Genomic DNA, 16,082 nt, shown 5'->3' with positions numbered 1-16,082 from the left:
CTGTCCCCGCCCACTATCCTCTTGCTAACGGCCAAGCGTCATCCAATGGCAAGAGGTCATATGACCCCAAGTGACACGCCCAGAGCGATAAGCCATTCTACACTCGACCCTTCACTGAACGAGGTGACACTCTATCTTCTATTAGCTAGTCTTGTCTGCACTGGGCGGGTGATACAGGGAGACGCTCTATCTTCTATTAGCTAGTCTTGTCTGCACTGGGCGGGTGATACAGGGAGACGCTCTATCCTCTATTAGCTAGTCTTGTCTGCACTCGGTGGGTGACATTGAGAGACGCTCTGTCTTCTATTAGCTAGTCTTGTCTGCACTGGGCGGATGACATTGGGAGACGCTCTATCCTCTATTAGCTAGTCTTGTCTGCACTGGGCGGCGGGTGATACAGGGAGACGCTCTATCTTCTATTAGCTAGTCTTGTCTGCACTCGGTGGGTGACATTGAGAGACGCTCTGTCTTCTATTAGCTAGTCTTGTCTGCACTGGGCGGATGACATTGGGAGACGCTCTCTCCCCGATTCTCTTCTACCCGGCACTGGAGGTCACTTTCCGTTCCCACACAGGCCTCAGACAGACACCCGGCGGGCAGCATGGCTCAGGCAGCACAGAAACTCGTGAAGACCCTCGCTGTGAAGACGCCTCAGCTCGTGGGCGGTGAGAGGGGGGCTCTATGAGAAAGTGCGGGCAGTCTTTTAGTCTGGGGGCCGACATGAGAAAGATGCATATTCCGTCCTTCCCGTACTGCAGAGCCTGTGGAGGGCTGGGGGTTTAACCCCTTAATGACTGGGGTGTTTTAGTCCAAAGAGACCAGACCCCAGTCATTTTTGTGCATGTGGTGGTTTAAGGCTACGTTCACATGTTGCAGAAATGCTGCAGATTTTTGGCATGATTTTTTATTTTTTTTTAAATCCTCACCGTTGTACGGTTCCAGGAAAACTGGATCTAAATCTGCAGAATGTCGATGTATGCTGCAGGTTTTTATTGCAGATTTCACCCTTTGCAATGCGTAGAATGAGATCTGTCAGGTCAGCAACGTTCGGTTTTTTAAAAAAATGGGCCATTTGCGGTTCTTTTTTCTGCTGCAGATGTCCTGCGGAACGTCTGCGCTGTTTCCGCAATGTTTAAATGTAAATTATAATATTTTTTTTTTTAGGAGTTGTCCCCTTTTGTAATGACCTATAGGTCATCAGTGTCAGATCGTTGGGGGTCAGACTCAATATCGGCTGTTTGAAGAGAATGCTGCGCTCTGACCTGTTTCCCCCATCAACATCGCAGCAGCGAACAGGTGTCACTACAGCTCCGCTGTCCCTGTTCACTTCAATGGGACGGCTCTGTCCTATTCAGTCGGATAGGAAGTGAATGGGACAGTGTTGCTGTAGTTACACTGCTCGCCACTGCGATGTCGACAGCAATAAACAGTGAATAGAAGGCAGCGCTGCGTTCTCTTCAGACAGCTGATCTGTGGAAGTGCTGGAAATCGGACCCCCACAGATCTGATATTGATGACCTATATTGAGGATAGCTCATCAGTATTACAAAAGCAGACAATTCCTTTAAGGGAATGTCCACACGCGCCTGTAAATACAGCTATAATGTTTTATTTTTTTTGCCATAAAAATAGCTGTGGATTTCACCCTCTCCGTTGCACTGCATGCCGCAGATAGCCGCAGGTGACTTTATGACTAGTGTTTAGTGAACTTGTGTTTTAAGTTCAGGTTATCGAAGAATCGCGTTATGGATTCTGCTACCACGGACCATAATGGAATTTAGAATCCATAACGTGATTCTTCGATAACCCGAACTTTAGACACCGAGCTTAAAACACAAGTTCGCTCAACACTATTTATGACTCAGCGTGTGGTTGAGATATTTGCCGAAACTTCGGAAAGACCTCTGCGGAGAACATACATTTTACAGTAGGACGGAGCCCATAATACTAACAACGTTTTTTTTGTTTTTTTTTTAAGAATCAGGTTTCGGATACAGCAATTGGCTCAACCCTACTCCCCTCCGTTGACTGAGCTACCACAGTCTAATAATGGTGCATACATCATAAAACGGCAAAGCACAGGGATCAGGAAGAGTGTATTTATTTTAATTTTAGGGCAAATTGAACCATATGTAATAACATGTAGCCATTTTACAGATCTATCACTCCTAGACCGCTGGGGGCCCATAGCGTCCCATCACGTGCCCCTAATATTTTATGGATTATTAGTATTAGCTTGTCATGTTAGAACTTGCTTCTCAGTGCAAATACAATACCTCACATGGGCACCATGTGGCGGCACAAGGAGTGCCACCGGGTCCATGATGGTCCTATAGGACTCCTGGGTGCCGCCGTAAAAGATCCATGCAATTATTAGCTGTGCGCCTGAGCCCTAAGGCCTTTTTTATGACTTTCCATTGGTTAATTTGGTTTTTAGATGTCTACTAATGTATGTAAAGTGGAAGGGGTACCCTGCCCACAGGATAGGGGATAAGTGTCTTAATCGCTGGTGGTCCGATCACTGTGACCAGTGGTTATGAGAACCGGGGTTCCCGATTCCTCATGTGTATTGAGTGGTAGTGTGCATGCGTGAACATCTCTCCATCCGTTCTCAGGATTGTTGGGAGTCCCAGTGGTTGGAACCCCATCGAGCAGACACTTTTTTTCTTTTTTTTTCTAAATACTGTGGATAAGGGTTCTTTGTGGGGAAAAACCCCTTTAAAGGGGTTCTCTGAGAATGGGAACCCCATTTTATATGGCTAGGCAAGGTATTGGGGGTTAAAAAATAAATAAATTTCACCTATCACTGCCGCTCTAATTGCTGCACCGAGGTCCCTTTTCTGCTTCCATTCCCCACTGAGCTAGAAGTTTTAGGCTAAATGCACACGATCAGGATTGCGTGCGGATTTGCGTGTGGAAAATCTGCACTGTAGGTCATGTACATTGTATTCTATGAGAATTTGAAATTCTCAGTGCACACGATGCAGATTTTTTCCTGCGGTGCGGATTTTAAAATCCGCAGCATGTCAATTTATTTTATTTTTCTTGACCGGATTTTCTTCATTGGAATTGACCGCACAGATTTGCCTGCGGATTTCTGTGTGGATGCTCCACACATGAATCCTGAACGTGTGCATGTACCCTTACAAGCCGTCTACACACAAATCACCACTGCCAGCCAATGAACAGCCACAGAGGTGACAGCGGTCACATGCTGTGCTTGTATATGTCACCACTGAGGCCATCGATTGGCCAGCAGCAGTGACACGTGTGTAGGTAGTATTTTGAACTTTTGGCCCAATGGAGGAAAAGAGAACTCAGTGCAAATACCTGAGCGCTCTGACAGGTGAGCCTTTTTTTTTTTTTTTTTTTTCTCTCCCTAGCCCTTGGAAAGCCTGGCCTCGGAGAACCCTTTTAAGTCCCACTGCCGGACTGATGTGTGTCTGTGTTATTTCACCTGTTGCTGTTCTTTTCCAGCCGCTCTCACCTACTCTAAGCCACGACTTGCCACCTTCTGGTACTATGCCCGGGTAGAGCTGACACCTCCAAGCCCTGCCGAAATTCCAAAAGCCATTGAGAGCATTAAAGGATTGGCACAGTCCTTCCAGAAGGGCCGGTTGTCTGAAATTACTGTTAGGGTAAGAAATGTGGGGCCACAATCTGCATTTATTTCCTTTTCCATTTATGGTATTTCTAACCTCATTAATGATCCATTTGTAAATTATATAGGATATTTTGGGGTAGGAACCCCCAGTGCATTAATGTTACTGAAGAGCTCTGGTCATTGCTTTCTACATAAGAAGAGCACATACTATGTGATCACAGGAGACTTTCTGCATATCGCCTATCCCGTGACTAGGGGCGAACAGTGTAACTACAACTCCTCGTCCTGTTGAATTGAATGGGACGAGCAGTTGTAAATGACACTGCGCTGCCGTTACAAGCTAGATGGCCAGCAGTTACACTGTAAAGAGGACACAGCGTTCGCACAAGTGCCGCAACCCCCTCAAACAGCAGTTGGACCTTTGCTGATGTGATATTGAATACCTATGCTGAGGATAGGTCATCAATAACATCACACTACACAACCCCTTTTCGTTTTTTGCTTTTTCACTTTTCCTCCCTGCCTACCTAGAGCCATAACTTTTTTTTTTTTTTTCCTCCCGCCTATGACAGCACCCCTGGAGAGACAGCCTCCACCTCCTCAGGACAGGAAGCGGGAACCAGAACCGCCTTTTAAAGGAGGGATCATCCCCCTCTATCTCCAGTTCTGTTTCCTGTCCTAAGGGGCAGGAGTGGATGGTATCCGCTGGAAGAAGATCAATTGAAGAGCGCTGCGGGGGACCCCGGCTATTGTAATAGTGTGTGGAGGGTTACCCTGTGCGGCGTAAGTCTCCTCTAGGAGCCGCTGCAGAAGGTTGGGCTCCCTTCTCTATCCTTACCCCTTCCTTCCTCCTTTCCAGTGCCTGAGAGAGGTTCTTGACCTTCCTGGGCTCCTTCGAACCTTTGCGGCTGTGTCCGCATAATCTTCAGGGTCAGATTGCCTAGTTGAGGCAAGTTCTAGAGAAGCTGGGTTGGGAGATAAACCTAGAAAAATCCAGTTTATGCCCAAGCCAGAGATGCAGGTTCCTAGGAATGATTTTGGACTCCAGTTCCCAGAAGTGTTAGCTACCCCTGCAAAAAGCTTTACTAATCGAATCAAGAGTTCAGCTTCTTCACTTGTCTCCGTCAGTCACCATAAGAGGGTTCATGTCGGTACAGGGTCTCATGACTGCTGATATTCCAGGAGTGGAATGGGCCCAGTACCATTCAAGGCTTCTTCAGCTTCAGATCCTGTGGGATTGGGATGGAAGTCTCCCCTCTCTGGACACGGAGATATCTCTATCTTCCTAGACCTTAGATTCCTTGGGGTGGTGGATGGATCTAAAAAATCTAGAAAGAGGAGTTCCTTGGACCAGGGAGCCCATCCGGCTAGGGAGCCCATGTGGGGTCCCTGCTATTGCAGGGGAATTGGGACAAAAATCTTTGTCCCATTCGCACAATTTCAGTGAATTGGATGCAATCAGGATAGCCTTAGTACAGAGTCTCCCGGCCATCAGAGGCAGGAACGTTAGGTTCTATTCGGACAACACGACAGCAGTGGCCTATATCAACCGGCAGAGAGATACAAGGGCTGAGGCCCTAATGTCTCTCACTCATCAGATTTTTAGCCTAGCAGACGCTTCTCTATTATCTCTTTCTGCAGTACATCTAAGGGGTTCAGACAATGTGAAAGCGGACTTCCTCAGTCATCATCAACTATACCAGGGAGAGTGGTCCCTAGATCAGGGGGTTTTCAATCAAGTGGCAGCATTGTGGGGAACTCCGGAGATAGATCTCTTTGCCACCAGGTCAAACAGGAAGGTAGAGGTCTTTTTTCCCCCTTTCTCTGGAGAGCTCTGGATGCACTGGCCCAGTCTTGGGGGCAGGGCCTTCTGTATGCCTTTCCCCCGCTAAAATTGCTACCAAGGGTTTTCACGAAAATCAGAGAAGAGGAGGCCACAGTAATAGTTATAGCTCCCTTTTGGCCGAGAAGGGTGTGGTTTTCCTGGCTCTGCAAAATGTTGATAGCTACACAATGGATGCTTCCAGAATCTACAAAGATATATTGTTAGGTTAAGATGTTATGTATCTTAGTCCTTGAGAAAAGGACTGGAGATAGAGGGATGATCCCTCCTTTAAAAGGCGGTTCTGGTTCTTGTTTCCTATCCTGAGGAGGTGGTGGCGTTCTCTTCAGGGGTGCTGTCATAGGCTCAAAGAAAACCGATTACTGGTAAGTGTAATCCGATCTTTTCCGTTGACATAGTCATATGTCTATGCTTGATTTTTGTGGGACAAGTTGAACTTTCTAATGGCACCACTTAATATTGCATATGATGCCCTGGGTCTCTCAGAAGAGACATACATCATGCAAAGGAACTACTCTCCCCATCGCTGCATCGACCCAGAAACTAGTGCTTCCGTTTTTATTGTGTTTTTTTTTTTTTTAGATGACTTAGCACACTTGCCCATAGCTTTAAAAGGGTTAAATGTCTGCGATCGGTGTTGTCGCAAACATTAGCCCTGGGCCTCTGGTGTTTGAAATAGCTGACTCTGTGGCTATGGTGCCTGCTGCGCTTGCGAACGCGCGCCATATTTAAAACTTTTCCTTCCGCTGTACATGTATGTCGCTGGGACTGATGGGGATGCGGTGTCAAAATGGAGATGCTGGGAAGAGATTAACGTAATTTTATTTTTTTGTAAACCCATTCCAGCCCTTAATTCATTATGCGTTAGGGGTTGGATGACCCCTTCAATGAAAATAAATTGAGAATATTGTGCATGAGACATTTCTTTTACTCTCCCAGTATTATGAGGACCTGCATCATGTCCAGAGTTTTAAGTCAATTAAGGACAGTCGGTGTATATTTATCTACATATACGAGCTCCGCTATCTCTAGCAGCTCCAAAGAGTTGAATGGAAGTGATGCTGTACTATTCATAAAAACAGTTTAAATGCATAGAGGTTCCAGCATCCAGACACCAAAGTCTTTATTTAGCAAATCACATAAAATCTAAAACGGTCATAAAAATCCAAGTCCTGATTTGGATTTTGTGATTTGCTAAATAAAGACTTCGATGTCTGGATGCTGGAACCTCCTCACGTTTTTTCCTTAAGCAGTGTTTCCTGCATGTCTGTGCATCCTCCAGTGATCGGTGCGCTGGCTTTCACTTTCTGATTAAAGAGGTATTCCGGCGATGAACAAGAAATTTAAAAGAAGGCTGCTCGGTCATTAAACACAGAAGAGTACAACAGTAAGGCGACTTTCACACTTGCGTTGTAGTTTTCCGGTATTGAGATCCGGCAGAGGATCTCAATATTGGGAAAAAAACGGATCCATCACTGAAAACAATGTAAGTCAATGGTGACGGATCCGTTTTTTTTTTTTTTTAGGAACCGTCGCCCATTGACCTTCAATGTATTTAGTGACGGATCCATTTTTTTAACGTTTTGATTTTACACAACCGCATCCTAACGGAACGGATGCATCCTGATGTGCAAAATCAAAACGGATCTTTTTAATTCCAGTATTGAGATAGGCTTGTGTGACTAAGGCCAGACACTGAAGAGCGAGTTCAATATGACGTTGTGATTTCCCGTTCTGACCTCCTCTGACAGGATCTCACAGCGTTAAAATGATTTATAAGGCTGTGTGTCCCTGTGAGGCCTGGAATCTACTGAATTACACTGGTGGCATTATGTCTGTGTAATTCAGTAGATTCCAGGTCTCACAGGGACACACAGCCTCAAAAATCATTATATATATTTTATTTTTTGCTCCTATAGTGTTGACTTCACTTATAGGAGCCAATACATTCAAATAATATACGGTGCGCTTGCTCAGTACAGTATTGAAACTAAATTTTATGCGAATCGACTTCGGATGTTTCATCCGAAGTCGATTCGCTCATCCCTAGTGCTGACATTATTCAGCAGCGCTTTACCAACATGGCATCACTCGCTGTCCCCAGTGGAGCTCACAGTCTAAGTTCCCCATCAGTATGTCTTTGGAGTGTGAAAGGACAGCGGAGTACACAGAGGAAACGAAGGGAGAACATAGAAACTCCATCCAGATGTTGTCCTTGGTCGGATTCAAACCTAGGACCCCAGCGCTCCGAGGCACCAGTGCTAACCACTGAGCCACCGTGCATCTAGAGAAGAACATGCCAATGCTAACCACTGAGCCACCATGCTGTGCAGTCCTGTCTGAGGAGCAGAGCTGGACCTCTCACTGCCACACGCACCATGTTTCTTGCATTGAACTCTCGTCTATGTCTGACCTAATGGTGTAACCGAATCATGTGTAGTGTTTTTTTTTTTCTTCTTTTTGTCATATTAATGCCCCCTATGTTCTCCTCCTCGGAGTAATGGGCTTGTCTTCAGAGTCCTGAGAGAGGCCATAAGCAGTGATGGCCAGTTCGCATTGTTCGCCCGCGAACATATGCGGGCTGCCATCTTTTTTCACAAGTCCGGCGAGGCACAGGTAACCCCTTGCCTGTGCCGCGAGCCGGTCTGAAAACAAATGCGGTCACTGGGAGCAGGCAGTTCCGAGAACAGCCCGATGAAGGCCCCCGGTGGCTGTTCTCGTAACTGCCTGCTCCCGGTGACCGCACTTGTTTTCAGACCGGCTCGCACACAGGCACAGGTAAGGGCTTACCTGTGCCTTGCCAGACTTGTGAAAAAAAGATGGCAGCCCGCATATGTTTGCATGCGAACTGACCATCACTAGCCATAAGGACACTAATGGAGCTCTATAGACCTGTTTGGAGTTTGCGCACTAAATGAAAACAAAACAAAAAAAAATACCTGGTGTGAACACGTCCTTGTATGTAAATGTTCGTGTGCAGTTTCCTGGTGATATTTACACTGTAACTGGCTAGTCACCTTTGCTGCAGTCTGGGTAAATTGATTGCCATGATGTTTCTGTTTCTTTACAGGATGCCTTGAGGAACGGTCTGGTAGCCACTGAGGTCCTGTTCTGGTTTTATATCGGAGAATGCATCGGGAAAGGAGGCCTGATTGGATACAATGTCTGAGACCTTCACCAGTTCTAGTTTCTTAATCTTGTGCTGACCTGTATCTGTAAAAATGATGGACTCAATAAATAAACCTCCAAGAGGCATTCCCACTGCTCAGTGTATGCATTACCTGTGTTTTCTCTTCTACTAACAAAATCTAAAATTGGGGTTTAAGTATTTAAGGGGTTGTCTGGGGTATTTTATTTTATTTTTTTCCAAATCCAGCAAGGACAGTGTTAATTAAAAAAATTAAATATAATCTCCTCCCTGCCGGGCTTCGTCCTGACTGCAGCAGTAACCTGCCCACTAGGGCTGGACAATTTTGCAAAAACATAACAACAAAAAAAATCTTGATTTATTTTCATTTAAAGGACGATTATCAGTTATTTTTGCAGCAATAACTGCCATATGAAGGCCTGTTTTTGTGGGTTGAATCAGTTTTTAGTGGCATCATTTTGAGATACATATAACTTATTGATTACCTTATTTTTTTGGCATGAGGTAATGGATATAACAAGCAATATCGACATTTGGGCTCATTTATCAAACTGGTGTAAAGTAGAACTGGCTTAGTTGCCCATAGCAGACAATCAGATTACACCTCTCATTTTTGACAGCTCCTATGAAAAAGTTTTCTTTATACTAATTTTGCACAGTACCAACAGGTAACAATAGATCAATTCCATTTTGTTTGTTTTTTACATTCATGAGGCGGTTTACCATGTTATTTTATATGCGTTTGGAAAAAGCAAGGGATTACAGTATGTGTGCGGCCTGGGACTGAAAAGAATACAGAGCTGATACAGCACAGCAAAATTTGATATGACTATTTCCAGAAACACAAAATTCTCAACACTAAAAGGGGCGAATTAGTCAAACTAATTTGATCGCCTAGCCCTACCTGGCATCAGTGGTCTTGTGCCTTATATCGCTGAGGCCAGTGATTGGCTGCAGTGGTCACGAGGTATGACACATCACGGCTGCAGTGTTACCGCTGAAATAGAGGGGGTTCAGGAAAGTAAGTATATCATTTTTTTCTATTATAACGCTGTTGATAAAAATAAATAAATAGGAAACCTCTTTAAGGCCTCTTTCACACTTGCGTTGTTGGGATCCGGCGTGTACTCCACTTGCCGGAATTACACTCCGGATCCGGAAAAACGCAAGTGTACTGAAAGCATTTGAAGACGGAACCGTCTTCCAAATGCGTTCAGTGTTACTATGGCACCCAGGACGCTATTAAAGTCCTGGTTGCCATAGTAGTAGTGGGGAGCGGGGGAGCAGTATACTTACAGTCCGTGCGGCTCCCCGGGCGCTCCAGAATGACGTCAGAGCGCCCCATGCGCATGGATGACGTGATCCATGTGATCACATGATCCATGAGCTTGGGGCGCCCTGACGTCACTCTGGAGCGCCCGGGGAGCCGCACGGACGGTAAGTACACTGCTCCCCACTACACTTTACCATGGCTGCCAGGACTTTAGCGTCCCGGCAGCCATGGTAACCACTCTGAAAAAGCTAAATGTCGGATGCGGCAATGCGCCGAAACTACGTTTAGCTTAAGGCCGGATCCGGATCAATGCCTTTCAATGGGCATTAATTCCGGATCCGGCCTTGCGGCAAGTGTTCCGGATTTTTGGCCGGAGCAAAAAGCGCAGCATGCTGCGGTATTTTCTCCGGCCAAAAAACGTTCCGTTCCGGAACTGAAGACATCCTGATGCATCCTGAACGGATTTCTCTCCATTCAGAATGCATGGGGATAATCCTGATCAGGATTCTTCCGGCATAGAGCCCCGACGACGGAACTCTATGCCGGAACACAACAACGCAGGTGTGAAAGAGCCCTAAGGTGGTATTGAAGCTTCTCCAGGGCAGCACCACAGGAGGTTGTCCTTCTAGTCCTCTGTAAGGACAGGAAGATGGTGAGATTAAAATGCCCCAAACAACCCTCCCCAGTGTTCTTCCTGTTTCTACAGGGGACAAATGCAGGGAGAGAGTCCCTGAATGAGATGAAGTTAAAGGACTAAGCCCCTTGGAATATGTTAGGCCAGGGGTGTCCAGCCTCTCCTCCTGATGAAAGGTCATCAATATAAAACCCCTGCAGAACCCCTTTAATAGTCGCAGTACCTTGGTTCTGACGTTGCTTCCCCTTTGGTGGCTCTGGGTTCAATAATACGGCCTGCCTCCATGTTCCCCTGAGAAGTTTTAACACTAATCAAACAATACTAAGGTGGCTCTCCTAAATACTGCAAAGGAAAAGGTGCTCTGATCAAAGTGACTCTCCTAATCCGAAAAATCATGTAAAATATCGGCACACAATATACGGACATATTAGGTATACTTATAAAATACCAAATTTTATTCAAAACAAAAACTAAAATGCATATACATATATACAAAATATAAAAAATGAAGGAAGCAACAAGCTGTAATCACTGTTGACCATATACTGCCCTCATTCCAATGTGGTTGGATTAACCACTTAAGGACCACAGGTTTATACCCCCTAAAGACCAGGCCCTTTTTTACAAATCGGCACTACACTACTTTCACCGTTTATTGCTCGGTCATGCAACTTACCACCCAAATGAATTTTACCTCCTTTTCTTCTCACTAATAGAGCTTTCATTTGGTGGTATTTCATTGCTGCTGACATTTTTACTTTTTTTGTTATTAATCGAAATTTAACGATTTTTTTGCAAAAAAATGACATTTTTCACTTTCAGTTGTAAAATTTTGCAAAAAAAAACGAGATCCATATAGAAATTTTGCTCTAAATTTATAGTTCTACATGTCTTTGATAAAAAAAAAATGTTTGGGTAAAAAAAAAATGGTTTGGGTAAAAGTTATAGCGTTTACAAACTATGGTACAAAAATGTGAATTTCCGCTTTTTGAAGCAGCTCTGACTTTCTGAGCACCTGTCATGTTTCCTGAGGTTCTACAATGGCCAGACAGTACAAACACCCCACAAATGACCCCATTTCGGAAAGTACACACCCTAAGGTATTCGCTGATGGGCATAGTGAGTTCATAGAACTTTTTATTTTTTGTCACAAGTTAGCGGAAAATGATTATTTTTATTTTTTTTTTCTTACAAAGTCTCATATTCCACTAACTTGTGACAAAAAATAAAAACTTCTATGAACTCACTATGCCCATCACGAAATACCTTGGGGTCTCTTCTTTCCAAAATGGGGTCACTTGTGGGGTAGTTATACTGCCCTGGCATTCTAGGGGCCCAAATGTGTGGTAAGGAGTTTGAAATCAAATTCTGTAAAAAATGAACTGTGAAATCCGAAAGGTGCTCTTTGGAATATGGGCCCCTTTGCCCACCTAGGCTGCAAAAAGTGTCACACATCTGGTATCTCTGTATTCAGGAGAAGTTGAGGAATGTGTTTTGGGGTGTCTTTTTACATATACCCATGCTGGGTGAGATAAATATCTTGGTCAAATGCCAACTTTGTATAAAAAAATGGGAAAAGTTGTCTTTTGCCAAGATATTTCTCTCACCCAGCATGGGTATATGTAAAATGACACCCCAAAACACATTCCCCACCTTCTCCTGAGTACGGCGATACCAGATGTGTGACACTTTTTTGCAGCCTAGGTGGGCAAAGGGGCCCATATTCCAAAGAGCACCTTTCGGATTTTGGGGTTTTGGGGTGTCATTTTACATATACCCTTGCTGGGTGAGAGAAATATCTTGGCAAAAGACAACTTTTCCCATTTTTTTTATACAAAGTTGGCATTTGACCAAGATATTTCTCTCACCCAGCATGGGTATATGTAAAATGACACCCCAAAACACATTCCCCACCTTCTCCTGAGTACGGCAATACCAGATGTGTGACACTTTTTTGCAGCCTAGGTGGGCAAAGGGGCCCATATTCCAAAGAGCACCTTTCGGATTTTGGGGTTTTGGGGTGTCATTTTACATATACCCTTGCTGGGTGAGAGAAATATCTTGGCAAAAGACAACTTTTCCCATTTTTTTTATACAAAGTTGGCATTTGACCAAGATATTTCTCTCACCCAGCATGGGTATATGTAAAATGACACCCCAAAACACATTCCCCACCTTCTCCTGAGTACGGCAATACCAGATGTGTGACACTTTTTTGCAGCCTAGGTGGGCAAAGGGGCCCATATTCCAAAGAGCACCTTTCGGATTTTGGGGTTTTGGGGTGTCATTTTACATATACCCTTGCTGGGTGAGAGAAATATCTTGGCAAAAGACAACTTTTCCCATTTTTTTTATACAAAGTTGGCATTTGACCAAGATATTTCTCTCACCCAGCATGGGTATATGTAAAATGACACCCCAAAACACATTCCCCAACTTCTCCTGAGTACGGCGATACCAGATGTGTGACAGTTTTTTGCAGCCTAGATGCGCAAAGGTGCCCAAATTCCTTTTAGGAGGGCATTTTTAGACATTTGGATACCAGACTTCTTCTCACGCTTTGGGGCCCCTAGAATGCCAGGGCAGTATAAATACCCCACATGTGACCCCATTTTGGAAAGAAGACACCCCAAGGTATTCAATGAGGGGCATGGCGAGTTCATAGAATTTTTTTTTTTTTTTGGCACAAGTTAGCGGAAATTGATATTTTTAATTTTTTTCTCACAAAGTCTCCCGTTCCGCTAACTTGGGACAAAAATTTAAATCTTTCATGGACTCAATATGCCCCTCACGGAATACCTGGGGGTGTCTTCTTTCCGAAATGGGGTCACATGTGGGGTATTTATACTGCCCTGGCATTCTAGGGGCCCTAAAGCGTGAGAAGAAGTCTGGAATATAAATGTCTAAAAAATTTTACGCATTTGGTTTCCGTGAGGGGTATGGTGAGTTCATGTGAGATTTTATTTTTTGACACAAGTTAGTGGAATATGAGACTTTGTAAGAAAAAAAAAAATAATAATTCCGCTAACTTGGGCCAAAAAAATGTCTGAATGGAGCCTTACAGAGGGGTGATCAATGACGGGGGTTGATCAATGACAGGGGTGGTGATCAATGACAGGGGGGTGATCAGGGAGTCTATATGGGGTGATAACCACAGTCATTGATCACGCCCGTGTAAGGCTTCATTCAGACGTCCGTATGCGTTTTGCGGATCCGATCCATCTATCAGTGCATCCCTAAAAATCATGCGGACATCTGAATGGAGCTTTACAGGGGGGTAATCAATGACAGGGGGGTGATCAGGGAGTCTATATGGGGTGATCACCACAGTCATTGATCACGCCCCTGTAAGGCTTCATTCAGACGTCCGGATACGTTTTGCGGATCCGATCCATCTATCAGTGCATCCGTAAAAATCATGCGGACATCTGAATGGAGCTTTACAGGGGGGTAATCAATGACAGGGGGGTGATCACCACAGTCATTGATCATGCCCCTGTAAGGCTTCATTCAGACGTCCGGATGCGTTTTGCGGATCCGATCCATCTATCAGTGCATCCGTAAAAATCATGCGGACATCTGAATGGAGCTTTACAGGGGGGTGATCAGGGAGTCTATATGGGGTGATCACCACAGTCATTGATCATGCCCCTGTAAGGCTTCATTCAGACGTCCAGATGCGTTTTGCGGATCCGATCCATCTATCAGTGGATCCGTAAAAATCATGCGGACGTCTGAATGGAGCTTTACAGGGGGGTAATCAATGACAGGGGGTGATCAGGGAGTCTATATGGGGTGATCAGGGGCTAATAAGGGGTTAATAAGTGACGGGGGGGATGTAGTGTAGTGTAGTGGTGCTTGGTGCTACTTTACTGAGCTACCTGTGTCCTCTGGTGGTCTATCCAAACAAAGGGGACCACCAGAGGACCAGGTAGCAGGTATATTAGACGCTGTTATCAAAACAGCGTCTAATATACCTGTTAGGGGTTAAAAAAAAAACATCTCCAGCCTGCCAACTCTCTTACCTTCCGTTCCTGTGAGCGCGCGCGCCTTCACAGGAAATCTCGGCTCACGCGAGATGACGCCTATTGGCGTTAGTGTGACCTGGGAGCGCCGCAGAAATGACGCCTTTCGGCGTTAGCGTGGCGGGAAGTGGTTAAGGTGACTGGGATCTCCAGATCAAAATGCACAATCAGTGCCAGCCCAATCTGATGATCAGTGTGCGCAGTGTTCTAGTAAATCCTCAGAAACCATTGTGGGGTCATATCGTTTTGTATGGGTTGAGCTACATACGTGATGTGTATAACACCATGGGTGGCTTGGGTAGGAAATGAGAAGATAGGAAACAACGGCTATAGCTCAGCCTACAGTACTTTTGATTTGCAGACCACGAGGTAGAAGTGATTCCCCTAGAGTACATATATCTATTAAAGCAGTAAATTAATATCCACTAGTCTGATATTGTATAAATAGTAACTACTTGCTGTAAGGTGGGTGCATACAAGCTGTTTGTTTGTAAACCGCAGAATTAACAGTTCGCATATTGCAGGGACCGCAAAAAGGCAAGACTCCACGATATATCTAAATCACACAGCAACCAGTGCTCCATTTGAACTAAAGCCACCAGGTATTACATGTGGAACCAGAATTATCAAGCGGGCATTTTTGGGGGACACAGGACCGTGGTTATAGCTTGCTGCTGCCACTAGGAGGAGACACTAGGCTGAAAACTGTTAGCTCCTCCCCTGCAGGCTATACCCCCTCCAGCCTGGAGAGAGCATTTCAGTTTTTAGCTTAGTGTCGTAGGAGGCAGACCTCCCTTCTTAGCAGGGTGGCTCTTTTGGAAATGTTATTTTTATTTTATTAGGTTCATGGGGCACAGATTCGCATGGCGTCTCTGTCTCCCTGGGAGGCTAGCCGGTGTCGGTTGTCCCACCGCCTTGCGCCCCCCCCAAGAAGACAAGTGGACCAGGGCAGCCTCTCTCCCCTCCTTCTCACCAGCAATAGGGCCACCTACTCACCAGCCCTATACTGCCCGGACCCCTGATGCCTTCTGCCAGCGGTCGTTGGGTTGCCCTGCTGGGACGACATCTAAGGGCGAAGTCCACAGAAGCCAGGTGAGTATTACTGTACGGCACTGCGGGGGTTAATGTCGGCAGCATCGCGGCTGCAGCGGCTCTGCTACTACAAGGAGTGCGGTCCGATCTCTCCCTCTTCAGCGCTCTTCCTCCCCACTCCACTTCTTAAGTCTCCAGGCATCTCCTGAGGCAACATGTCCGGCGCTATATTAACCCCTTCCAGTCGCATGGGGGCGGGGCTTCTTCCCGGCCATTTCCTCACATGACCTGTGTGGGGGCGGAGCCTATTTTCCCACCGCGACACTCCGGAAGACCTCTCCAGTGCTCCCTTGCCACAAGGACACAGGACCTGGGACTTCTAATGGTAGGAGATCGCTACCCCCTCCAGCATAGAGAAGCCACACAATGTCAGACCCAGCCAAGACCCCTCCCCAGGCACCCTGCAGGACCACTTATTATGCCTGCACTTCATTTTCTGTTAAATTCCCTCGTGGCCAGTCAC

General features: G+C 45.6%; 1 protein-coding gene across 1 annotated transcript; it reads left to right on the top strand.

The window, feature by feature from the left end:
- Positions 1 to 476: 476 nt before the first annotated feature.
- On the top strand, positions 477 to 8,711 carry ATP5MG (ATP synthase membrane subunit g). The gene is made up of 3 exons (XM_040425544.1): positions 477 to 665; positions 3,478 to 3,638; positions 8,518 to 8,711. The coding sequence occupies exons 1-3, from the start codon at positions 602 to 604 to the stop codon at positions 8,614 to 8,616; spliced, it is 324 nt and encodes a 107-aa protein (XP_040281478.1). The 5' UTR covers positions 477 to 601; the 3' UTR covers positions 8,617 to 8,711.
- The last annotated feature ends 7,371 nt before the right edge of the window (positions 8,712 to 16,082 follow it).

This window comes from Bufo bufo, chromosome 1 (genome assembly GCF_905171765.1).
Source record: "Bufo bufo chromosome 1, aBufBuf1.1, whole genome shotgun sequence".
In the NCBI taxonomy this organism is placed as follows: Eukaryota; Metazoa; Chordata; class Amphibia; order Anura; family Bufonidae; genus Bufo; species Bufo bufo.
The sequence above is the reverse complement of the archived record's forward strand: the minus strand, read 5'-3'. Positions and strand labels throughout refer to the sequence as shown.

Coding starts and splice junctions, on each gene's coding strand:
- ATP5MG (XM_040425544.1), top strand. CDS start 602: ATGGCTCAGGCAGCACAGAAACTCGTGAAGACCCTCGCTGTGAAGACG. Junction 666..3,477: donor GACGCCTCAGCTCGTGGGCG/GTGAGAGGGGGG, acceptor GTTCTTTTCCAG/CCGCTCTCACCTACTCTAAG. Junction 3,639..8,517: donor TGTCTGAAATTACTGTTAGG/GTAAGAAATGTG, acceptor GTTTCTTTACAG/GATGCCTTGAGGAACGGTCT.